Below are 26,216 nucleotides of genomic sequence, written 5' to 3' on the forward strand. Positions count from 1 at the left end.
CACTATAGACCCCCTGAGGAACAGTTCCACTCATTCTTTACTATAGGAGAGGAAGAATTGTATAAACTTGTTAAATCATCTAAACCAACAACATGTATGTTAGACCCTATACCGTCTAAGCTCCTAAAAGAGGTGCTTCCAGAAGTCATAGATCCTCTTCTGACTATTATTCATTCATTAATGTCTTTAGGATATTTCCCCAAAACATTCAAATGGGGTTAAATGAGCAAAAGACAGTTCCTCATCCTGCAGCAGCTTCCTAATTGGCAACTTATATTGATTATGATAAACGATCATTAGAGCGCATTATTGTCTAGCAGCAGGTCACGTGTTCAGTGGCGGATTTCAGTCCGAGTCAGTGATTCAGAGGAAACTAGAGGCTGATGTGACTGTTCGTGTGTGTGGGACCATCAGAGACACCAAAATCATTGTCTTCTGTGGCACAGATACAAACGGAGAGGAGGGCTGAGTGTGTGTGTGTGTGTGTGTAATCAGCCAGTGCTGCAGTGAATCATTGAGATACAGGCAGATTAATGGCTGCTATAAATAGCATCTACATAAGCTCTACTGTGACAGTAAAGCCCCTTTGACAGACGTGAGGCGCTCAGATCTGAGCTTCATTCACAGCATCAGCACAAAGAAACACACTGAACCCCCAAAACAAGAGAAATCAACATGTCTGCACTCTGTGGGACATCATTTCAGCTGTCATTAAAATCATCCCGTTTATTGTTTTTGAAAGCAGTCTCTTCTGCTCAACTATTAATGCTGCATTTACATTTACATCAAATCTGCAGTAAAAAAGCAGGCAACACTTTAGATTAGAGAGCACATTTTAATAATTAACTATTTTCCCTCAGTAAACTCCTGATTACTGATATTAAGCTGTGGTAATGTCTATATGGTCATGCAGAATAATTAATCAATATGTGCTTTATAAGTATTAATAAACAGCCAATATGCTGGTAATCTGAAGTGTTACCAAATAGTGAAATATTGAATTTTTTTGTGTAATTTGTGTAATGTACTTCTGTGATGCACAGCTGCATTTTCAGCATCATTCCTCCAGTCTTCAGTGTCAAGTGATCTTCAGAAATCATGAAAATATGATGATTTCTATATGAAAAATGTTAATGAGAATGAAAGCGGTTTATACATTTTATAAATGTGTAGGAGGAGTCACAGATACGACACTGACTGAACATTATGAATCCAGACACAGTCCGTGAAAACACTTTTATTCATTAGTATTTAATGCTGAAACTGATGTCCCTCTAGTGGTGTGTCAGAGTAAAGCACTACACACACACACCATTACACACAATACATGCAGGATACACACAGTAGGCACTTCTCTTTGTAAACTGGAATATTATGTTGCTTTATCCCACAGTAATCAAGCAGATGAACTGAAGAAACGTTCAGTGATTTATGTATGGACCTCTATGAGAAAGTTAAGGCACATGGAAAACTGTCAACAGCACAAATACATACTCCAGAAAGTTCAGCGTCTGTGTGATTATACTTTGGTCAATTTCCAGTTTATATACAGCAGTTCATATTTCGAAAGCAGAGGAATGAATCTGTTTTACTCTTGTATGCACCGTTTTCATTCAGGTACAGCTCCAGCTGATCCAGGGCTGTGCGCGTCAGATGACTTCAGACTGGTGTCGGGCCAGAGCCACAGGAAGAGTCTCTGCACAGCGGCCGGGGAAATGAAACCTGGAACCAGACGGAGTGACCATCACATTCTACAAGCACCTTTACTACAATAAAGTACACCTGTTTCACAATGGCCTGCTAGTTTCATGACTCTCGTATCACAGCACATAAGCATGTTTTCTGTGTTTGAGTGTGAGCTGCAGGATAATCTCACTTGAAGCGTGGTGTGTTTGCTGTGGTTTTAGTGTTGAACTCGGCCACTGGAACGCCGCGGGCCGCCACCTGAGGACCAAACATGGCTGCTGGGTAAACCACGGAGGACGTGCCGACCTGAACACACAAACACAGAGCACACAGGATTTCAATCGAGTATGATTACAAACCACACGTGTTTAACTCATCAGCAGAAGCGTTCACATCTGAGAGAAACTAACCACCAGACAGAGGTCACACGTCTCCAGCTCCTTCTCTACTTTAGTGAGGACCTGAGAGTCCAGAGTCTCCCCAAACCAGATGACATGCGGCCGCAGCAGTCCATCACAGCCCTTCTCATCACACCTGAGATATCACACACACAATCAGCACTAAACGAAGAGTTCACCCCAAACTTACTGAAAATGTCATCAGGGTCTCATCACACTGTCATCAATGTCATCACAGCAGATGCACATTTTCTCTTTTGGGTGAACTGGGTTGAGTGAGTGGGATACCTGGGCAGGTCTTTGACAGGTATGAGCGCGTCAGGGGCGTGAGGATCAGGTGATCTGCAGAGAATGAAGGGTGACAGACATGTTACATCACCACAGTCATCTGACCAATGCTTCATCAGTCTGAGTCTACATCAGCGTTATTAACGGAGCTGCTATGGTGGACTGTCCAGCGTCTCTGGGATCTGGACTCTAATGCTTTCTGGGTACAGATGAGCGTCTCCTACCCTTTTCCCTCCAGCGACGGACAGATGGGGCTTTTGTGATTGATCTCCACATCTCCACAGCTCAAACATCTGGTCTGAAACAGATTTCCTACACACAGCACAAGATTTCAACACATCTGTCAAACAAACACCAAAACATATCCTAAACAACCAAATCCAAAACTAAATCTATTCATTTAGTTCTGCTGATTGAGTCATAAAACAGCATCAGCAGACTGAACTACCAGGACGAGACATAATGTATTTATTGAGATTATTTATTAGGTTTTCTCTAATAGAGATCAAACAAGTCTCACTAAATCTGAATAGAGCTTTTCACAGCACACATTATTATAAAGCAGCTTTACAGGAAATTATGATGTTAATGTTTATAATATCTGAATGCCTATAGTGTCATTTAGCAGACTAGAGCTAGACATCTTCATATATTGAGATGTATAGAGAAAATATATATGTCCTCAAAATGAATTCTTTAGTTTAAAATGAAATTTCAGCGTTTTTTAGGGTTCATCCACTTTACTGAAAGTGAAATTAAAGCTCTTTTCCAGTATTTCCAAGATACTTTAAACAGCTATGAATATATCTCAAATATAAGATGTTGTTGTTTGTGTGTGGTTCAAACAGAAGCCTCATTTGTAAGGTTTAGGTTTTAACACCTATAGAAGGATCTATTTGATTTGCACTGGGAACCTAAGGATGAAATCAAGCTTCTCCAGGACTACACTCAGTATTTCTGATCTTGACAGCGTACTCTATCCTCAGGTGTTTCTGACCGAGACGGTGTGTGTGAGCTCTGACCGTGGACCTCCAGCACGTGTCTGGATCCGGCGCGCTGGTGCAGCTCGTCGATGTTCTGCGTGATCACCACCAGCGAGCGTCCCTGTCTGCTGAGACGCGCCTCACACTCGGCGATGGCTCTGTGAGCGGCGCTCGGCGGGGCGTTCAGGGTCAGCTCTCGCCGGTACTGGTAGAACTCCCACACACGGCTGGGGTGACGAGAGAAACACTCCGGCGTGGCCAGATCCTGCCCACACACACAGAGACCGACATAAGAGTCTTCCACAGTCAGAGCTTCAGCAGAACTGATTCACTACAGCCGTGCAGCGAACCGACATATAACAACGTTTCTACCATTTCCAGTGAGCGGCGTGTCGAAATGACGGGTCCTTAATAATTTAATGTCCTTAAATAATATCACTTTCTTATCCGAATTTAATAGGAGAAAATTATTGGTCATCCAATCTTTTACATTTTTAGCACACTCTGTTAGCTTCATAAGTTTCATCTGGTCTCGTTGAAATATATAGCTGAGTATCATCAGCATAACAGTGCAAGCTAATTCCGTATTTTCTAATAATATTACCAAGAGGCAACATGTGTATTGAAAATAGAAGGGGACCTAGGACGGATCCTTGTGGGACTCCATATTTTACTGATGATAAATGAGATGACTCCCCATTTAAATAAACAAAATGGTATCGATCGGACAGGTAGGATCTAAACCATCTTAGAGCCTGCCCTTGAATACCTGTATAGTTTTGTAATCGATCTATGAGTATGTCATGATCTATGGTGTCGAACGCAGCACTAAGATCAAGTAAGACTAGAAATAAGATGCAGCCTTGGTCTGACGCAAGGAGCAGGTCATTTGTAATTTTAACAAGTGCAGTTTCTGTGATATGGTGGGGCCTGAAATTCTTCATACAGATCATATTTTCGCAGCAAGGAGCACAATTGAGCAGACACAACTTGTTCTAAAATGTTAGTTAGTTTGTTAGGTTTATATTGTCATAGAATACATGATTCTGACCATTCAAACAAACCAGGTTTGTGACAAGTTTATCTACATTTATGGCATAATTAATCAGCATGTTCAGAGCCTTTCATAATAAACAATGTTTTAATGGGAAAAAATAATTTGTAGATGGCAAGGAAAGATAATAACTGACTTTGTCTTACATTCTTGACGAGAGCATTTTGATTGTCTTGTACATTGTTTCTTCTGAATGTTTAACAATTCTTTGCCAATATTGTTGGGTAGATGGCACAGACACTATTGGAGGAGAGCCGAACTGAGCTGATGATGAATCACTGAATCAATGATGAACTGTTTTCTATCGTCCCTGGGCATCATCAGCACATTTGTCCTGTTCAACACTGTGAAGCTGCTGTGGCACAATCAATATCATATAAAACAAACTACATAAATAAAGGTGACTTGACTTAAGGAGGCACTTATTTTAAGCAAAATATAGAAAACAATATTAGCCTGATAAAACATCTGATCCTACCTTTAGAATTGACAGGTCAATTAATCTCAAGTGCTCCGCAAAACCAGCAGTTTTTTATTTTTTGTTTTACTTGGTTTAATGAGGTTCCTAGTTATTGATGTCCACTGTATGTAAATCACCCACAATTACAGTGAAATACTGTTCATTTTGATTAATTATGCTTACATCATCTGTTCAGTTCTCAAAGCACATTAATGAATCATTTCTATTATGAACGCACCAAAAAGTGGACTTAACCCCCACCTCCAATAGGATCTATGACACTGCTGATTAAGTAAACTAATTTAATATAACATTAAGCATTTAGTTGATTTACAGTAAACACATGCATGCATTAATTACTATAGTATTGTGATTCTGTCTCAGATGGCTAAACTCTTATGCATGCAGTTCATTTACAAACTTTCCTTGTTCTGTGATGGGGCTTGCTTTGCAGATTTGAGAGTTTTACTGAATGGCTCAAAGTAATAGCAGTCTGTCTCAGTGACTTTATTAATGCGGCAAGAAATAATTGATAACTCTTTGGTCTACTTAGCACATATGAGACCAATCCTCAGAGGACGTTCATTTGTGAGAACTGCTGAGGTGAGACAGAGAGGTAGATGTCTGTGAAAGATGTGTTCGGGTTTGAAAGAATGAACACTGAACTCATACCTTTGTATATCTGTACCACTGTTCATATTTATTATAGATTCGGGGTGCATATTTTATCAATTATTTATTATTTATGCAACAATCCATATTACTGTTATAGTTTTCATTAATAATCATTTCACAATGATAACTTTGTCCAGTTCTCTTATGGATGTTTTTAGCATGACTTTGTGAAAATGTAATGATGACTTATGAATAAAATAGCATAGACTTCTTTATGCTTCGTGTTTGTGTATTTCGTTTCATTATGTAACCTCCTTGTTCTACAGATCTGAGCACTAGTGTTAAATGCTACTGTTTTTGATTATGTTGATGATGTTCCTAATAGATAATATCATGATATGTTTTGCGTCTCCCTCAATGAATGTGCTATCCTGTCAGCAATAACATGTCCATGGGCTCTTTTGATAACTGTCAGTTTAAGTGCCGAAGATGCAGTGACTCCAGATATTGCTATTAGAACAAATAAAATCTGAAAGATAAACCGAAATTATTTAAAATATTTAGCAAATTAGATGAGGATATCGCTGACCCTAAATTTCAACTTCCCACTCTATTAACTTTTGTGCTTGAGTCTGTGTGTGTGTGTGTGTGTGTGTGTGTGTGTGTGTGTGTGAGAGAGAGAGAGTGTGTGTGTGTGTGTGTGTGTGTGTGTGTGACCTGTGTTTTCCAGCTCCTCCAGCGTCCCTCAGCTCCTCTGATGGTGGGTACTCCGCTCTCTGCACTGACTCCTGCTCCTGTGATTACAGCAATGTGTCTGGCCTGTGAGAAGATCTCACGAAACTCAGCCATATCTGCACACACACACACATTCACACACATGACACACACAGTAAAGTGGTTACTGGAGTGTTTGAAAGTGTAAAAGAGCCCCTGGTTAGCACTAGAAGTTTCACCAGCACTAGTGATGTCTTGGTAAACACCATAATAATGTGTCTGCCTGATTGCTGTAATAAAGAGGCGTGTTTCCGCTTCCGCCACGCACCTGAGTTCTTCCGGATGATTTGATTGACAGCTGTCCATCTCCCGCAGTGAGCTGCTGCCCTCAACATCAGCTGATTAATCAGCATTTATTGATCTTTAGTCTGTCAAACACAGAGAAATGGTACATTCGTGAACATCACTAAAATAAACAAAGTCTTGTGAACTACACTTACTGTAATCAATAGTTTTATTCGGTTAACACTGAACACAATATCAATTCTTAATACTCTTAAAGCTGACAGAAGTGCACATGAAGTAATCCACTGCTATAATGATGAAAACACAGCCAAACAGAGCAGAAGAAATCAAAGAGCTGCTCAACTGATGAGCCTGATCCATCACAGATATTCGTTCTTACAGAAGAAGAGATAAAGCGCATCATAGCTTTAATAATCTTACAATAACAAACGTCACGGTGAAAATCTCCTCTCCAGGCGTCGCACCTGCCGCAAACTACGGACACATGTCGTAAAGAATGTAAACGTGTCGAAAAGCACGTTAGTTTCTATGGAGATGTGTGTGTGTGTGCTGTCTCTAGAGGCAGATGATGAGACTGCAGTCCCTCTCTGATAGAACACTACTCTACTTCCGCCGAGGGATAGACAGTAAAAGAAAGATATATATATCACCAAAACTGTGAAGCTTCACCTTCAGTCACTGTAAACTCTACACAGTGATCCGGGTAAGATCGTAGTGTTAAGAGTTGTAGAAATACAGACACCTTACAGCGAAAATGAATATTCTCTTATAAAATTAATATTCTGTTAGCTGAGGAATTGTGACATATAAAATGTTATATTTGATTTATTTTGTATACCTGTATCTGTGACATTTTATTTATGTCTATCACTGATTTTGCAACTGTCTTGTGTCAACATATAACGTCAAGTATATAACTACAGTATAAATGTTTGAACAAACCGTTCTTATAATAAATGTATTAATATTTTATATCATAAAGTTGAGGGAAAGCAATCTGAGATCCTTCTTATGATGTTGTACCTGAAGAAACGTTTTGCTTGACCTTTCAACAGATTAGACAAGAAAACGGGACATCTTAACGTTCTGCAAATATTAACAAATTAACTTTCAAATAGTTTTGTTAATAAAACGTTTAGTAAAAAAAACTCTTGGAACCTTTCAATAACATGGGAAATTAAATGTTTTAGAAACGTCTGAAAACAACATTCTCGCAAATGTTTATAACTAAATGTGTTACCTGGGGTTTGCCTGTGTCACGTGACCGCAGTTACTTTTCTCAGCGCTGGTTGGAATGGACCGATCACACGATCGCAATCGCAGAATGATGTTTTGTATTATTATTATTATTATTATTATTATTATTATTATTATTTAAACATCACCGTGGAAACTGATTGGATGTATTTCTGTTCCTCGGAGTGGACAGATGATCATATATTACAGTATATCAGAAGTATCTCTGCTGGAGTGTGCGAGGCCTCGGGCGCCCCCTGCAGGACCGCGCTGCTCCTACACTCCTGCGCTACAGCGAGCGCTGTCATCCACACTGTGCTCGTCCCTCTGATGGAGCTCGATGGAGGATGAAGCCCAGCGCAGAGCCGTCCGGAGAGCGACCTACCTCCGCCACACCAGGAGATCCGTCAGCCTCCGGACAGGTACACACACACACACACACACACACACACATGACGCAGGGCAGAGCGGGAACTGAGTGTTAATGATGCTCGAGTGGAGAAGCAGCAGCAGCATCTCTTGTTGCCATGGTGACCCGCCATCATTTTCAGCTGAGTCAGTATAAGGAGAGCACTAGGCGCACGCTAACGGTGCTACACTGAGAGAGACCTGAGAAAGACTGATGAATCTCTGAGATCAGTGAGTCCTGCAGGATCAGATGAGTGAGGAGTGCTTGTACAGGACCACAGATCAGTGTGTGTGTGTGTGTGTGTGTGTGCTAGCTGTACTTACACACCCTGCAGTCTCACATAAGCTCACACTAGCGCCATTACTGCATAATAATACTGTTCCTTCATCACAGATGTATAAGCATTGATCAGATCAGAAGCAGTGAGAGTCTGTGTCTATCACTCTACATGAAGTTCTGGTGAATCTGTGATCTTCAGTGAATCTTCAGACTGGCTCTGGTACACAATGAGCCTCCAGACTTCTCTCTGATCGATCTTCTCTCATAACATCAGCCCTCAAGAGACCTCGACAGTGGCTTTCTTTTAGATTAACCTGGGACTTGAAATTATTTTGCTTTTCTAGGTTCAGTATGAATCAAATTTCATTTCATTTAATAGAAAACAATAACTAAAATAAAACTTTTCAGCATGATTACTATCTGAGCTGCTATGAACAGCTCATCTTGAGATGATTGGACTGTGTGCAGATGAATTATGCTCATCATGCAGTTAATGATCCAGTCTCGTTTAATTGTGTGCACTTTGAGTTACACACTCATTAATGAGCAGATTGATGCCTGTGCCTCTCATTAACATTAATGAACTGTAAATGTGAACTGTTTCTCAGGTGTGTGAGTGAACAGTAGGTGGCGCTCGAGTCTAGTGCACCACACATCACACACTCTCTGAGTAGATACTGCTCCACAGTACACTGAACTATTAAACAAGTATGTTCTACTTCATTGACATTCCCTTTAAATTATGATAACTGTATTTCTAAACGTTCAAAATGTCCAGTTTTTTTAAAGTAAAATAATAAATAAATGCGTGTGTGTGTGTGTGTGTGCGTGCATGCATGTGTGCGTGTGTGTGTGTGTGTGGCACAAATGCAGAGCACAAATTCTGACCACACTTGGCCACACGTCAGGTCAAAAAGAAAAGAACAGAAAAAACTAAACAAAATAAAAAACACTAATATTAATTTCATGGCTGTTCCATTTCCAACTTGTTTTCTGAAAAACAAGATGGAAAGAGAATATGATATGTTCCATAGAGGAATATCAGGAATGAATATCTACTGTACATCACCCATAACTGCAGGAGTGAGCGGTGTCTCATCATGATGATAGCGTGTAACGTGTGTACAGCGTGTGATAAGAGTGTAAAGAGTGTGTAAAGCGTGTAAAGAGTGTGATGCTGTCGTTCTGCAGTGATCCGTGTCGCACATCTACAGCGGCGTACAGCTGGAAACCAGGTTCAGCACAGATTATAATGACATAACTCCCTCAGAGGCACAAATTAATGAGAGGACTTCTCTATCGCCCTACTTTAATACCCAATTAAACCATGAAGCGTGTGTGTGTGTGTGTGTGTGTGTGTGTGAAGCTGTCTTGAGTGCTCCAGATGAATGCTTGATTCTACCACATCCTCAGAAGACTGTTAAGGACTTTACTAAGATTCTGGTACTTTATTAAGTGATGTGGTGTTTGAAACAATCAGGACAGCAAAAACACTTTAAAATGTCATGAACTGACAAAACAAATAAAACATATAAGAGGTCATTGTACTATAAAAACATCTTTGAGGTTTCAGAACTTAAAACTTTCTTGTTAGTCTAAATACTTATATCTTATATTAAAGCCAGTCTGCCAAAATGACAGCTTGTGCAATGTGTGGCTAAACACCGCCTCTACATCACTACATCACGTCTGTTGAGCCCCGCCCACCGATTCTACATCACTGTCTGTTTAGCCCCGCCCACCGATTCCACATCACTGTCTGTTTAGCCCCGCCCACCGATTCTACATCACTGCCTGTTTAGCCCCGCCCACCGATTCCACATCACTCTCTGTTTAGCCCCGCCCACCGATTCCACATCACTCTCTGTTTAGCCCCGCCCACCGATTCTACATCACTGTCTGTTTAGCCCCGCCCACCGGGTCCGTGAAAAGTGGCTGTAGGTCAGTAACAAATTCATGTGTACAGTGATCCAATGTAATTATGACAGTAATAAAATACACTAAACTACATACAGTTGCTTAAGGATTCAAAAGTTGTAAACTTTATTTCCCGCTTTGATACAAATTTTATGCATTTAAGAAAAAACTAAATCTAAAGTGGCAATAGATAAATAAAGTTAAATAACGTTAAGATTAATTAAAATACTAACTTAATACTAAAAATACTACAGACGGAGAGTATCACAGGTCTGTCAGCCAATCAGAATGGCTCACAAAACCGGTTGTATTTTCCTGTCGGTTACATTTTTGGCAAACTGTATTTGACTGAAATGTTTGTATTGAAATATTTTATCCATTTTACATTCCACCAATGATGAAACTGTGCTAGATGTTGAGTTTTGTGAGAGATGAACCTTTATTAAAACAGAAAACCGTGTTTATAATATATAGTGATTTTCAAGATTTTTTTCATATTTCACAAACACAAAATTAGTGAAATTTGGTGACAGTTGAGGTTCTGCCACACACTGCTTTGCTTTCATCTCCACTCACACACAATTATTTTATTTTTTCCATCATTTACCAGCAGCATGGTGTCTATCAGACTGAAATCATGTGCAGGGAGCAGATGTGGAGCTTAAAGAGACAGTTCACCCAAACATGAAAATCCTGTCATCATTTACTCAGACCTGTGTGATTGTCCATTAATAAGAGGAAAATAAATGAAAGATGACGTGATTCTTTATTCTTTGATCACAAGCACCAGTCCTGCAGAGACCGTCAGTCTGTTTCCATGGAGACAGAACTCAATAATCTCCTCATCAGCACCGCTTCATCATCTCTAGAGTATAAACTGGGTAGAGTAAAATGTTTTTAATACAAGCTTTTCAGTCAAATATTATTTATGCAGCATGCCAGACCTTCAACAGGTGATAAATATAACTCACAACAGCAGTTTACAGTAGCCCTGGGCAGCTCCAAGCCTCCTGGGGTTTCTGATGCTTGGATTCTCTCAAGTCTGCGCTTGATGCTTGCTCAGTATCAGGAACACACACGGGTACTTTCATGTGTCCTCTGTACTTCAGCTCTGCAGTAGATTTTAGCAAGCTGTTTTGAACCCCCAAATAAAGTCCAGATTCCCTTCTTTGATTTGATCTGATTTTGTTCAGATTTTCGTTCTTCAGTTTGGTTGAGGTTTGAATTGAAGGCTGTGACACTGGTTTTAATGGCTGCTATACCTCAGGTCACTTCTCCAAGTATATACAGTACTCCCTGCGGCAGCTCAGGTCACAGGTCACAGGTCACTGAACGAGTGACACTTGCTCCTTCACAATGAGACACAAACACTCTCTCTCTGCTCCTCTTTACATCACAACTTTCAAGGAGCAGCTGAAGACACTTCTTAAATACATTTACATTTAGTCATTTAGCAGACGCTTTTATCCAAAGTGACTTCTTTGTAATTCAGTAATTCAGCACTCCATCAAGATATTGACAAGCAACTACAACTGTTTTTTTTTTTTTTCAATGGGATTATGACCTTGTTTTAAACTTTATGCATGTATATTGAATGTTCAATAAGTTAATAATCACAGAGAGTAATATTTGTACATCAAGGGGAATTAAAAATCCTTCTCTTCTCTGAATCTCTCCTCTGCTCTTTGTTTGTTTCCTAATAAACAGTGGCTCTGTGCCAAATTGCTCATGCTCCTGTATTGTAAGTCGCTTTGGATGAAAAGTCACATCAGCAGTGATCACTGCTTCTCCCTCGTGTTTTCTCCATTGTCTCTGAACACAAGTGCCTTCTGGTGGCTTTGTTCTGGAACAGCTGAACACCCTGAAGAGTAAAGTCAGATCAGCCTCGTGTCTTCCTCTCCTCCCAAGATCATGCACTGCGTCTGATTTATCAAATACATCTAAAGGTCAGGACTGCATGCACCAGTTAAGATCATCTGTGTGTGTGGGGCGAGAGTCTGGCTCTGTCCTGAAGTGCTGAACTGTCCCTCGGTAGTGTAGATTTGAGCCATTCACCTGCGATATGCGTTTGGTGTGCTAGAGTCAGTTAAATACAAGCGTCTGCTGGATTAATAGTGAATGTGAATGCAGTCAGAAGAGCATGTGAGTCTTTCTGCCAGTGCATTGCAATATAATTCATAAACTTAAAATTTATCATTAATTACTAAACATAAAAAGTATTAAAACATGTATTTTAAAAATGTGTTACAAACTACATGTACATTCTACATGTAATAGCACATAAAAATAATAATGTAGATATTATTAAGATATTATTTACATATACAAATTTTACTAATGGGTATTTTATGTATATTATAAACTTAAATCTTCATTTACCCAGAGAATGTATGGGTGTGAAAATTATATATTCAATTCAATTTTATTTGTATAGCACTATAATATTTGTAGTAGCTTATCAGTGGTGTTTATGTACGTATGTATGGCAGAAATGTAATGAAAAATCAATTAAGGACAAAATCAACCTGATAATGAACACTATTAACAGCAATTATTATATGATTCAGTCACACATTTAGCAATAATTGTTAGTTCTGTTGTTGATTCAGGGTCAGCATCATCTGAGGTCCTCTGAGGGTCAGCATCATCTCTTCTCAGGTGTTCTGGATCCAGACTGGAGCTTGTGTAAATCCTAGTTACCACGGGATGAAGATCCAGCAGAAACAGAGAAACACATAGAGACATCATTAGCATAGCTGCTGATCCATCAAAGTAAAATTAGTTTAACCCAAGCTAATGAATAAGAATGCACATTTGATCAGATGCAACTGCAGTCACAATTTAAGAGATACATTATTCGTATGCTTGGCGAAAGAGATGTGTTTTTAATCTAGATTTAACCTAGCTCCTTTAGTGGACTTTGCTATCCTAGGAACGACCAAAAGTCCAGCGTTTTGTGACCTTAGGGAGCGTGATGGGTTGTAGCGTGGTAGAAGGCTAGTTAGGTACGCTGGAGCTAAACCATTTAGGGCCTTATAGGTAAGTAATGATAATTTGTAACTGATATGGAACTTAATAGATAGCCAGTGCAGAGACTGTAAAATTGGGGTAATATGATCATATTTTCTTGACCTGGTAAGGACTCTAGCTGCTGTGTTTTGGACGACCTGTAGCTTGTTTATTGAAGAAGCAGGACAACCACCTAGAAGTGCATTACAATAGTCCAGTCTAGAGGTCATGAATGCATGAACTAGCTTTTCTGCATCAGAAACAGATAACATGTTTCGTAGCTTGGCAATGTTTCTAAGATGGAAGAATGCAGTTTTTGTAACATTGGAAATATGATTTTCAAAAGACAAATTGCTGTCTAATATAACACCCAGATTTCTGACTGTAGAGGAAGTAACAGTACATCCGTCTAGTTGCAGATTGTAATCTACAAGATTCTGTGTAGTGTTTTTTGGTCCAATAATTAATATCTCTGTCTTATCCGAGTTTAATTGGAGAAAATTATTGGTCATCCAATCTTTTACATTTTTAACACACTCTGTTAGTTTAGATAATTGGGAAGTTTTATCTGGTCTCGTTGAGATATATAGCTGAGTATCATCAGCATAACAGTGGAAGCTAATTCCGTATTTTCTAATAATATTACCAAGGGGCAACATGTATATTGGAAATAGAAGGGGACCTAGGACGGATCCTTGTGGCACTCCATATTTTACTGGTGATAAATGAGATGACTCCCCATTTAAAGGGGGGGTGAAATGCTCATTTTCACTCAATATCCTGTTAATCTTGAGTACCTATAGAGTAGTACTGCATCCTTCATAACTCCAAAAAGTATTTAGTTTTATTATATTCATAAGAGAAAGATAGTCTGTACCGATTTTTTCCGGAAAAACACCAGCCGCTGGAGGCGCGACGTGTGGGCGGAGCTAAAGAATCAAGAGAGCCAGTAGGCTTTTGCGTTGAGAGCGTTTGGAAGCAGGGACATTACCGTGAGGGAAAAAAACATCCAAAACAAACCATGGCTTACAGTCAGATTCAGCATATATTTATGTTCCAGAATCAGATCCAGAGGCTGAAACTGAACGAGAGCAGCAGCAGCAACGACTCGCTCCGAGCGGGGCTCGAACCCGGGTCTCCGATGGGAGGCGGACGCACTAACAAGGAGGCAGAGATATTTGAAGCAGTTTTACTCACCGCCTGCGGTTCCAACACACGATCGTGACCCTTTTTCGTTGGGATTGCATCATCCTTAAGAAATAAACGATACGCAAATCCGGCGTCAAACTGGGCTTTGTTTGTAAAACAAGCATCTTCGAAATGCAGGGAACAAACACAAACACTTGCACAACTCCGTTGATGCTCTGTAAAAATAAACTCCATCCACTGGTCCCTTAATGCTGTTTCTCTTTTGGTAATCTGTGCAGGGTTGTCTTGCCCTGGCAACCAAAAACACACTTCTTTTGTGACATTTGGCGACGCTCTGGCTCTGATCAGTGAAGTCTGTTGTGCTCTCAGTGCTCTGCTATACGGGAGCGCGCTCTTCCGGCAGAAGTGCCTCAGGACACATATAAGGAAATTCTGCTCCATCTAACGTCACACACGTCCTGATTTTGCCAAGTTCGAAGTGTTCCTAGGTCAACATATTTTGTTGACCCTGGAACAACATTTTACTCCAAAAATATATTCTTAACCATATCCCTACACCTAAACCTAACCTTAACCATGAGTAATCCCTAAAATCAGAGGAAATGATAGATGAATGACACTGATGTACAAGCACCAAACACTGATTTTAAGCGTAAACTTCACAAAATCTATAAACTGGTTCTTCAAATCTGATTGGTTAATCACAATGTTGTTCCAGGGTCAACAACGATGTTGTCCCAGGAACATGTCTCACTTGGTCGTCACACAGAGCCATACTCGAAAAAAACTTTCCGAAACTTGTGACAAACCGGAAGAGGTATTTTTGGAACAGAAATACTCCTTCAAACGTACAACTTAATTTTTGAAACTTTGTCCATGTTTAGCATGGGAATCCAGCTCTTTAACAGTGTAAAAAACTCAGTATGCATGAAATAGCATTTCACCCCCCCTTTAAGTAAACAAAATGGTAGCGATCGGACAGGTAGGATCTAAACCATCTTAGAGCCTGCCCTTGAATACCTGTATAGTTTTGTAATCGATCTATGAGTATGTCATGATCTATGGTGTCGAACGCATCAATAAGATCAAGTAAAACTAGAAATGAGATGCAGCCTTGGTCTGATGCAAGAAGCAGGTCGTATGTAATTTTAACAAGTGCAGTTTCTGTGCTATGGTGGGGCCTAAAACCTGACTGAAATTCTTCATACAGATCTTTTTTTTTGCAGGAAGGAGCTCAATTTAGCAGACACAACTTTTTCTAAAATTTAAAATTTTAGAATTTTTTTTTAAATTTTTTAAATTTTTTCATAAATGGAAGATTTGAAATAGGCCTATAATTTGCCAGTACACTAGGATCTAGTTTTGGTTTCTTAATAAGAGGCCTAATAACCGCCAGCTTGAATGGTTATATGTCACCTTACAGGTAAAATATATGTGGCAGCAGCACTCTTGATGTAAGGAAATCTATCTCATGTCTGTATGGGTTTCATCGTTCTTCGTTATGGCTGTTAAAGTCATGCACAGTAATCCTTTGGCTGGCATGTGAATCCTGGTGAAGGACAATGGATATTTAAGATACTTTGTGCTGTATTATGTCTGGATGTCAGATAGCAGATGGTTTTCTATGTTTCGAGTCTTTGATGATCATGCTGACCTTAAGTGTCCTGATAGAAGCACATTACACTTCCCGAGACCTCCTCATATCTCAGCAGCTCTCAGTTACTCAAAGCGCTTTGAGTACAGTCTCAGAGTTACGCAATTGACTCAGCCGCTCTCCACTTCTCATCCGCAGTAAGACCAAATCAGATTACGCCAGAAATGAGGGATCATGTGTTTGAGTTGCCTACGGATAGGAGAATGATGAATGTGTTGGTTGTTCATGGTCTGCTGCTTGTGCGGTCTACATAGGCACCCTCTGAAGTGCACCCTTATGAGTGACCGCTTTGAAACACAGCTCATGTGAAGAGTGTTTCTCACAGAGATCTCACAGGAGACTCCCTGAACAAATGATTCAAGCTGAGTTTGATGCTGTTAACATCTCACTACTCTTAAGCATTAAAATTCACAACACACACTGATTCCAGCTGCACTCGCTCTCTTCTCTCCTCCAGTGTGTTTTAATTAAATATGTACAGTATATAGTCTGTTGCGTTGTGTGTTTCGGAGTGTGTGTAAATTTACATGCGGTCAGCTCATTTTCGATGGAGATAATAGAAACAACCATTTTTTCCTAAATGTTAAGACCATCTAAAAAAAATTCCTATGTTTTTAACATTCCATGGATGTCAAAGGTTCTTTATGAAGGCATCAATGCCAATAAAGAACATTTCTAAGAGTGCACACACCCATAAAGCAGCTAACTAATTAACTGAGTTTAATATCTACTCTTCTGCATGTATGTACAGACAGGGTTTGGTGTCTTTCTTAAATGTCTGCAGAGCTCATGTTTGAGACGGTGACTCATGCTGAATCATGTCTTCATGGCTGGTTTTGTTGAGTCATGGAGGTGCTGCGGACTTCCATTCACTCCTAGCTTCATTCCTTCTCAGATGGCCAACCATCACAAGCAATCACAAATCAGGCAACCAACTTGACTTCATTTACCATTTTAGTATCATTTCATTATAACATTTAACCTCACATGTCAACACCAGAAAGATCAGGCCCTTTCTAACAGAGCATGCTGCACAACTTCTTGTCCAGGTCCTGGTCATTTCTAGGCTGGACTACTGCATGCTCTTCTGGCTGGACTTCCATCAAGCACAATCAAACCTCTACAAATGATTCAGAATGCAGCGGCACGACTGAACAAGTCTCGTCAATGTTAGAATATTTAGAAATGTAGAAGATGTTTGGAGAAGAGATAGATTTTATAAAGGATTTGGCCACCACTACAATTTAGATGTCTGAAATGACATTTAACATAAATTACAATTTTTATTTATGATAACTAGAATGCCACCAAACAAATTAAACATGGACATGATGAGGTCAAGTGGTATGCTAACATGCTATCATTTAAAAGGTTAGAATAGCACTGTTTGGAGGCAGTATATAGCAATAAATGCTTCAAACTCTTACAAATGACCTCAATACTTTAATGTTAAATTGATTGTTTAGATCAGATCATTTTACATTTTTACCCAGTTTTGTGTGGTCTGATCAAGTGAGGAGTCAAACAAGATGTAAATAATCACAGCTGATGCACTGGAAACAGAAGGTCAAGTCAAGAACATTGTTCTGTGGATACAGTAGTGTAGTGCACATTTCAGCAGATGTACTCCATGCATACTGAGACTTCACATGCTGCAGAAACAGCAGGACTGTATGTTAGTATGGTGAACACGTTTGGGTATTCGGCAGTGGGGTCAGAATAATTCAGCTCATAATGTGTATATCATAATGTGTGTGTGTGTGTGTGTGTGTGTTACATCACTGTAGTGTTTCATTAGCTGTGCATCAGACCTAGTTGCAGCCCCACACCGTGTTCTGGTATCTCTAGGGCTCAGAAGTGCAGTACAGACAGGCAGCTCGCTGGGATTGAGACACGGCCCTGCTGCAGTTCAGTGTGTGCTCCACAGGGGGCGTTCCCTCAGCTGATCTCGAGACTGGAGCGCGTTCATCATCATCATCATCATCATGTCCACGGCGGATCACACAGTCATGCACGGCATCTGGGGCAGGAACGCGATGGAGACGCCGAAGAACAAGGGCTTCAGTCTGATCAGGATGATGTCTCCGAATTACAGGAAGGAGAACAAGAATCTCGCACAGCAGCATCACAACAACATGCCCTTCATGATTCACTGCCACATCGGTAAAGAGATCAAACACATATGCAGCAACTGCAGCCGCGGCAGCCACGCGCAGCACGGTGAGTAACGACGCGACGCGACGCGAGCGGACAGCGCTGTTCGCACAGGACGCGCTCCTGGGATCCGCGTTCAACTTCTTTAATTCTTTGGTTTACAACAGTAGCCTATGCATGTTGCGTCTTAGGACGCGTTCTTGAGTTCTCTGTTCTTAGTTATTGCTTATTGTCCTCGTGTACACACGTGACTGACGCACATGCGTCGCGTAAAGCGCCAGGAGCGTTGCGTTTTTAATAAGGTGTGTTTAAAGAGCAGGACTGAAACCGGTTTGGAGCATCTCTGTGTGTGAACGCTGCCGTTCACAAGGGATTCCTTTTTCGTTCTATTTTTGCACACATTTGCATATTGTTTTAATTGTTATTGTAAATTATATATTGGTTTATAGTGCAAATAGTTTCAGCATTTACTGCACTGTTATTTTACTGTAGTGGGTGATGATCTGAAGTCTTGCATATTCTAGGAAATTAGTTTCAAAGTCAGGTGTGTGTTGTTTCATTGTCATTGGTCAACTCAATCAGCGACGTGTAAACAACTCTATACTGAGATTGAAATGTGTCTGGAATCAAAATTGACTCTCTTTAATTTAACACAATACTTGTCTCGTGGTGAACAATCAATTCATGCAAGATGATCCAGAGGGGAAAACATTTTTTATTCTTGGAAGTCAAAATTTGCTCTGAAGTACATCACAATACTCAATTCAGTCAGTGTTGAATTCACACAGACTGTAAAGTTAGTGTTTAGGGAAGGGTTAACTGGTTCAGGCTGGTTTGGGGAGAATCACTTGTTCTGTAAGTGTCTGAGTGTTCGTTTAAAAGCGTGTGCTTGAAGTGTTGCAGTTGTGTGTGTCTGAAGGGGTTTGTGAACGCGTTTGTTCATCCAGACAGTGATCTATAGTGATCCAACAGAAGCTGGTTTTGAGCAGTGAGCGTGTGAACAGCTTCTTGAGATGATCGTCTGTCTGTGGTTTGATCAGTTCATCCTCCAGTCGTGAGTCTCGGTGAAGTCTCAGGTCAAAGTGTGCAGCATGTTCCTCTCTTCACACGAGACGTTCGAGATGGATGATGACTGCTGTGTGTCCATCAGCAAACATGCCGTCATAATAATCCACTGTTTAATCCTCTTTGATTAATGTGCATCACACGTGTTAATGTGATTAGGATGAGCTATAAATGCCCTGCTCGTCACGTTGAGTCTTCTCTCGAGCTGTGTGTGTGTGTGTGTGTGTGTGTGTTCAGGTGGAGCTGTAGTGGAAGTGTGTGTGATGTGTGTCAGTACTGTGCGTCTTCACTGTATTTGACCTACTTCTGTTCTGCATTACTCACACCGGCACAAAATGAGAGACAATGTAGAGCCCGAAGCTGTTTGTTCTAGAGCATCATCATCTTGAGACTCTGTGTTCCTCTACAGCAGAGGAGGTGGAGAAACTGGCCTCCATCCACCCCGAGTCCCTGGTGTCCGGATCACACGCGGCACCCATCCACTGCAGGAGCAGGTTTGCCACTCTGGGACGCCTCTTCAAACCCTGGAAGTGGAGGAAGAAGCAGAGCGAGAAGTTCAAGCAGAGGTCAACCGGTACATGCTGTTCTATTTCTGTTTAATATTCCCTATATAAGACAAATGCATAATAATATGTACATTTAGATTCATGTGTTGGGCAGCCGCTTTCATCCACAGTGACTTGCATTGCTTTCAGATTGAATCAGTTCATGCACTGTATGGTTTCATTAATCTTGAAAAAGACCGGCTTGTATTTAATTTCTCCTGCTTTGCTCATCTTCTGTGTCTGAGTGTAATGTGTTCATGGGATTCATCCTTCCACAAATGAAGGCCTTAAACTGGAGCAGAAGTCTTTAATTCATAAAGTCGTGGCTTTAAACGTTGCATACACTGCAAAGCATGAATCTCTTCCTCAGTGTTCTTGTCTCGTTTTTTTGTACAAATATCTAAACCTCCTTAAATCAAGAGACAGATGCTGGAGATGCAAGATTGAGTAACTGAACAAAGTGAAGTGAGTTTACGCTTGAAACAAACATCTGTCAGTGTGAGATGAAGATTAGAGTTAGATGTATGCAGTCAGCGTCTGAGTGAGGAGGAAGATCTGTCCTTCATCAGAGGACAGATGTGTGTGCACAGCCGGCCTGTTCTGATCACGTTATGTGTGTGTGAGATTACCTCTGCATCATAACACACTTACACATGAGTCCAGGAATAAATGAGAAGAACGTTTGCTCTCTCAGTGACGGCACAAAACTGAAAAACAGGAGAAATCATCAATCAATCAATCAATCAATCACCTTTATTTATATAGTGCTTTAAACAAAATACATTGCGTCAAAGCACTGAACAACATTCATTTGGAAAACAGTGTCTCAATAATGCAAAAGTCAAAAATCATCAGCACATCATGAATGTAAAATACTGAATCAAATGCATTGTGATGATCACTAGTAATATTTACACACGAGTGAGGAGCCGCTTGAGTCTGAGATCAGATGTTCAGCTGAGACTCATCTGAGATGATTATATTCATTAATAATCATAACTGGTTTAACCTCAGAACTGTTCAGAGGGAATAATTCTCAAGTGACTGCAGTGTGAACATCTGTCTGATAACTGACTTTATAAAGTCACAGATCAACCAGGAGGAGTTCATCTGGAGATATTACTGACCTTATTCTGACCTTTACTTGATCACAATCAGGAGAGATCTGACAGCATTACACTAAAAGAGCTTCGTCTGGATTAAAACCTCAAGTATCAATCAGACGATTGAAGGAGAATGTAGTAGACCCATACTGACTCCAGATCAGCGCTCCACACACATCTACTGTAGCACACACTGAATCTGGATCAGGACACACACTATCTGAGGAACCGCTGAGCGCTCCTGATGTTCTTCACCTGGGGTTTGTGTGTGTTTTCAGCTCTGGAGAGGAAGATGTCTGTGCGTCAGAGCCGAGACGAGCTGATCAAGCGAGGAGTGCTGAAGGAGATCTTTGAGAAAGGTTCTGTTTCTGTTTATCTCAAATCTGACATTAACACACGTTAAAAACATGTTCACATCACGCATGTAGTCCTTCTGAGCCACAGCTAAAGACCAAAACTGATGTTCGTACTAACTGCGTTTGTAACTGCACATTTCTTCCAAATGAAGTAATTTTAGAAGATGAATTATGGGCTACTTTGAAGTTTCTAATGGTACGTTTTTTTGTTTTATTTTTAGTAATGTTTCATAATGCATCGCATCACAGTGTTTATGTAGGGCACTTGCACAGCGTGGCTAATAAATGCATCATATTCAGACAGTTTGAAATACAATAATATAGACCTTATTATACTTTTAGATATATAATGTCTGCTGATTCCTCGCTTTCCCTAAGGAATTCTTTATAGTTTTAATAACAAACAGAATCTGATTCTCCCTGATCTTTTGACATATGAGCAGTCACTGTGCTAGAAAAACATGCTGTACGTTTCAGAACTCTGCATTTCCTTGGTGCTAAAAGAGGAATCTATTTCTTCTTTCTGCTGTTGTATGATGAAAGCAGAAACAGAGCTGCAGTTCTGAGATCAGTAACTGTGATCGTCTGGAAGAGCAGATCTGAGTAGAAGACCAGAGACAGCACTCTTCACCGTTAGCTCACTTCATCTCATAACTCTTTCCAGAGAGCTCCACGTGTAGTATTATTGGACACGCAGAGTCAGCCAATCAAAAAAAGAAAAAAAAACATCAACCGTGAGATGTAAACTCAGAATACAGCAAAAAAAGTCACAGTTACTTAAAAAAAAATGTAATCCAGTGGCAGAAATGGTCTTTCTTATTTAAGTGTTCAAAATAAAAGGTTAAAATAAAATGTTATTACTAAATAATGTCTGTTAGTTCATGTGAATATCCTGCTGAAATTCTAAAAGCAGCTCGTATTATTAATGTGCAGAAATGCATCTGATTGAGGTGTGTTTGTTCTGGATCAGACTCCAGAGCGACGGCTGTGACTCCAGAGAACAGACTGCTGTCTGACTGTGAGAGGACCGCAGAGGACAGACAGAGGACCGGTGAGTGTGTGTGTGTGTGAGCGTGTGTGTGAGCGAGCGTTTGTAAGTGAGCGTGCGTGTGTGTGTGAGTGAGTGTGTGTGAGCGAGCCTGCGTGCGTGTGTGAGCGAGCGTGCGTGTGTGTGTGAGTGAGTGCGTGCATGAGTGTGAGTATGTGAGCGTGTGTGTGTGTGTGAGTTTGCGTTCGTGCGTGTGTGTGCGTGTTCGAGTGCGTGTGAGTGAGCGTGCGAGTGAGTGTGTGTAGGTGAGCGTGTGTGCATGAGTGCGCGTGTGAGTGAGTATGTGCGAGTGTGAGTGTGCATTCGTGAGTGAGTGTGTGCGTGTGCATGCATGCGAGGGAGTGTGTGTGTGTGTGTGTGTGGTGAGTGAGCGTGTGAGTGAGTGTGTGAGTGTTAGTGTGAGCGGTCGAGTGAGTGAGCTTACGAGTGTGAGTGAGTGCGTGTGTGCGAGTGAGTGTGTACGCGAGTGAGTGTGCGTGTAATTGTGAGTGAGTGAGTGCGTGTGTGTATGTGAGTGTGTGCGAGTGAGTCTTGTGTGTGTGTGCGAGTGTGAATGTGTGCATGTTAGTGTGCGTGCGAGTGAGTGAGCATACGAGTGTGTTTGTGTGTGTGCGAGTGAGTGTGCGTGTGTATGTGTGTTTGAGTGAGTGAGTGTGTGTGAGTGAGTGAGCATGTCTGCGAGTGAGTGTGCGTGTGAATGAGTGTGTGAATGTGTGAGGTGTGTGTGTGTGAGTACTTTCGTGAGTGTATGAGAGAATGTGAGGTGTGTGTGAATGTGAGAGTGAGTGAGTGTGCGCGCGAGTATGTGAGAATGTGAGGTGTTTGTGAGTGTTTTCGTGAGTGTGTGACAGAATGTGAGGTGTGTGTGTATGTGAGAGTGTGAGAAGGTGAGGTGTGTGTGAATGCGAGAGTAAGTGTGCGCGCGAGTGCATATGTGTGTGTGTTAGTGTGTGAGCGTGCGTGTGAGTGAGTGAGCGTGCGTGTGAGTGAGTGTGTGCGAGTGTCTGTGTGTGAGCGTGCGTGCACGTGTGTGCGCGTGTGTGAGTGAGCGTGCGTTCGCGCATGTGAGTGAGCGCGTGTGTGAGTAAGTGTGTACATGTGTGTGTGTGTATATGAGCGAGTGAGTGTGTGCGAGTGAGTGAGTGTGTGCGTGTGTGTGTATGTGAGTGAGTGCGTGCGAGTGAGCGTGAGGGAACGTGCGTGCATGTGAGTGAGTGAGCATGTGTGTGTGTGTGTGTGTGTTCTCTTATGTAATGAAGAGAGAGTGTGTGCAAATGGTTGCCAGATTGGGAAGATTAAGTAAACCACTCTGCAGAAAATGTCTCACTATTCTCACTCTCATTGTCATCTCACATGTTTTTGGATGTGTTTGTTGTTTACCCTTTATCTGTGGAGCAGATTCTACAAAACTAATATCTGATGAAGGAAAATGCTTAAATCTGATTAGAGTGATCGTGTCTGTGTGTAGTGTGATGATGGGACTGAAGACCTTCAGAAGATAATTACAGCACATGAAAGCTATAACATAGCATGAAATCGCTGCTTTAGCTGCTGACTGTTTTTAATGAGTTCAGCTCAGATAACGAGGTGCTTCATGAGCGGAGTAATGTGCTTTGATCGGCTGTGTCCAGCTCAGATCGTCCTCTTTCTCCTCAGAGTTAGCAGGCATTAGAGTCTCATGAGACAGATGTTCCTCGTGTTTCTAATGGTGATGAACACTTTGTTCCTCAGCCACTGTTGAGTTCCGTGCGGCTCTGGACGGTGGACTCCGTGCTCAGGAAAACACGCTCAAGTCGCTCACACTTCCTCCCAAGAAAACCGTCACCTTCCCCAGTGACCTTCAGGAGCCACCGGCCAAACCTCAGCTCATCCACAAACAGCCTCCTGCCCTGCCGCCCAAACCCTTCTCCAGACTGACCAATCACAGCACAGGTGAGACACAGACCTGCTCCAGACTGACCAATCACAGCACAGGTGAGACACACACACCTCCAGACTGACCAATCACAGCACAGGTGAGACACAGACCTGCTCCAGACTGACCAATCACAGCACAGGTGAGACACAGACCTGCTCCAGACTGACCAATCACAGCACAGGTGAAACACACACACCTCCAGACTGACCAATCACAGCACAGGTGAAACACACACACCTCCAGACTGACCAATCACAGCACAGGTGAGACACAGACCTGCTCCAGACTGACCAATCACAGCACAGGTGAGACACAGACCTGCTCCAGACTGACCAATCACAGCACAGGTGAGACACACACACCTCCAGACTGACCAATCACAGCACAGGTGAAACACACACACCTCCAGACTGACCAATCACAGCACAGGTGAGACACAGACCTGCTCCAGACTGACCAATCACAGCACAGGTGAGACACAGACCTGCTCCAGACTGACCAATCACAGCACAGGTGAGACACACACACCTCCAGACTGACCAATCACAGCACAGGTGAGACACAGACCTGCTCCAGACTGACCAATCACAGCACAGGTGAGACACAGACCTGCTCCAGACTGACCAATCACAGCACAGGTGAAACACACACACCTCCAGACTGACCAATCACAGCACAGGTGAAACACACACACCTCCAGACTGACCAATCACAGCACAGGTGAGACAGACCTGCTCCAGACTGACCAATCACAGCACAGGTGAGACACACACACCTCCAGACTGACCAATCACAGCACAGGTGAGACACAGACCTGTTCCAGACTGACCAATCACAGCACAGGTGAGACACAGACCTGTTCCAGACTGACCAATCACAGCACAGGTGAGACACAGACCTGCTCCACACTGACCAATCACAGCACAGGTGAAACACACACACCTCCAGACTGACCAATCACAGCACAGGTGAGACACAAACACAATCGTTTCGAAAGTTTCAAACCAATAAGACTGGAAGTGAACAAAATGAAATCAGTTTAGGCTTAAAACAAGAATAATTATCTGTCATTGGGGAGTGAAAATGTGTTTTCCCCTTGAATTAAGTTGTTTTTTTTCTGTGATTTATTGGCAGATATTTGTTCTTGTTTAAATCATAAACTTACACATACAATTTTGCAGAAATGTCATTTAGTTTCTCCATTAAATGTGTTGTGATTCAGGAATGCTTTGAAGTGGAAACATGACAGAAACCGTGAAGAAGAGCAGCTCTGTTTACAGAACATAGACTAGAGCCTTGAGGGGTTTTATTCAAGAAGATTAATTAAAGGAGTGGAGATCTGTTTGAAGTTGTATTTCAAACTCCTAGACATTTACATTTAGAGAACTTTATTCTGTATTTTATTCCTTCAGTTGTCTTGATTTGGTCTTAAATGTACCATTAGTCATCCTGCAGAAACCCTGCAAAGATACTGTAATGAAAGCTGAGAGATTTCTGTCCCTTAGGGGTGTAACGATACGCAAAAATCACGCTTCGGTACGTACCTCGGTTTTAAAGTCACGGTTCGGTTCATATTCGGTACAGTAATGGAAAGAAATGCAAACATTAAACTGCAGGTTGTTTATTACTATAAAACTTTTTTTACAATTTGTTTACACTTTTTTTAAAATACTTTTTAATAAAATATATATGAAATAAAAAATGAATAAGAAATAAAATACTGCTGCAAAGTTCTCCACTAAATAAAATACTCTGTCTCAAACCAATATCATATAATAAAATCTATTATCTTATCTTATCTTATCTTATCTTATCTTATCTTATCTTATCTTATCTTATCTTATCTTATCTTATCTTATCTTAACAGTTT

General features: G+C 41.2%; 2 protein-coding genes across 10 annotated transcripts in view; one reads left to right on the top strand and one right to left on the bottom strand.

Moving 5' to 3' along the window:
* Positions 1-1,222: 1,222 nt before the first annotated feature.
* Positions 1,223-6,984, bottom strand: LOC113039338 (NAD-dependent protein deacylase sirtuin-5, mitochondrial). The gene is made up of 9 exons (XM_026197231.1): positions 6,925-6,984; positions 6,527-6,626; positions 6,202-6,335; positions 3,395-3,620; positions 2,597-2,684; positions 2,373-2,426; positions 2,097-2,220; positions 1,877-1,992; positions 1,223-1,722 (listed from the first exon to the last, which is right to left on the bottom strand). Exons 2-9 carry the CDS (start codon positions 6,609-6,611, stop codon positions 1,650-1,652), a joined length of 900 nt encoding a protein of 299 aa, XP_026053016.1. The 5' UTR covers positions 6,612-6,626; positions 6,925-6,984; the 3' UTR covers positions 1,223-1,649.
* Positions 6,985-7,087: 103 nt separating this feature from the next.
* LOC113039354 (phosphatase and actin regulator 1) overlaps positions 7,088-26,216 on the top strand; it is a 38,552-nt gene continuing 19,423 nt past the window's right edge. The window contains exons 1-6 of one of the 9 annotated variants that reach the window (XM_026197283.1): positions 7,088-7,207; positions 7,934-8,162; positions 19,786-19,950; positions 21,303-21,383; positions 22,351-22,431; positions 24,160-24,360. In XM_026197283.1, coding sequence (XP_026053068.1) covers positions 8,081-8,162; positions 19,786-19,950; positions 21,303-21,383; positions 22,351-22,431; positions 24,160-24,360 — 610 coding nt within the window. In that variant the 5' untranslated portion in view covers positions 7,088-7,207; positions 7,934-8,080. Of the gene's footprint in view, positions 7,208-7,918; positions 8,163-17,652; positions 18,378-19,785; positions 19,951-21,302; positions 21,384-22,350; positions 22,432-24,159; positions 24,361-26,216 lie in introns of those variants that run through there. The other 8 variants (XM_026197286.1, XM_026197265.1, XM_026197282.1 and 5 more) reach the window with 8 other exon arrangements.

The sequence above is a fragment of the Carassius auratus genome, chromosome 2 (assembly GCF_003368295.1).
Source record: "Carassius auratus strain Wakin chromosome 2, ASM336829v1, whole genome shotgun sequence".
NCBI lineage: Eukaryota > Metazoa > Chordata > Actinopteri > Cypriniformes > Cyprinidae > Carassius > Carassius auratus.

Excerpts from the sequence above, each read along its gene's own strand:
- LOC113039338 (XM_026197231.1), bottom strand. The coding sequence starts at position 6,611 with ATGCTGATTAATCAGCTGATGTTGAGGGCAGCAGCTCACTGCGGGAGA. Across the intron at positions 2,427-2,596 it reads CCGTCGCTGGAGGGAAAAGG|ATCACCTGATCCTCACGCCC; the intron begins GTAGGAGACGCT and ends CATTCTCTGCAG. Across the intron at positions 1,723-1,876 it reads GCAAACACACCACGCTTCAA|GTTTCATTTCCCCGGCCGCT; the intron begins GTGAGATTATCC and ends GTCTGGTTCCAG.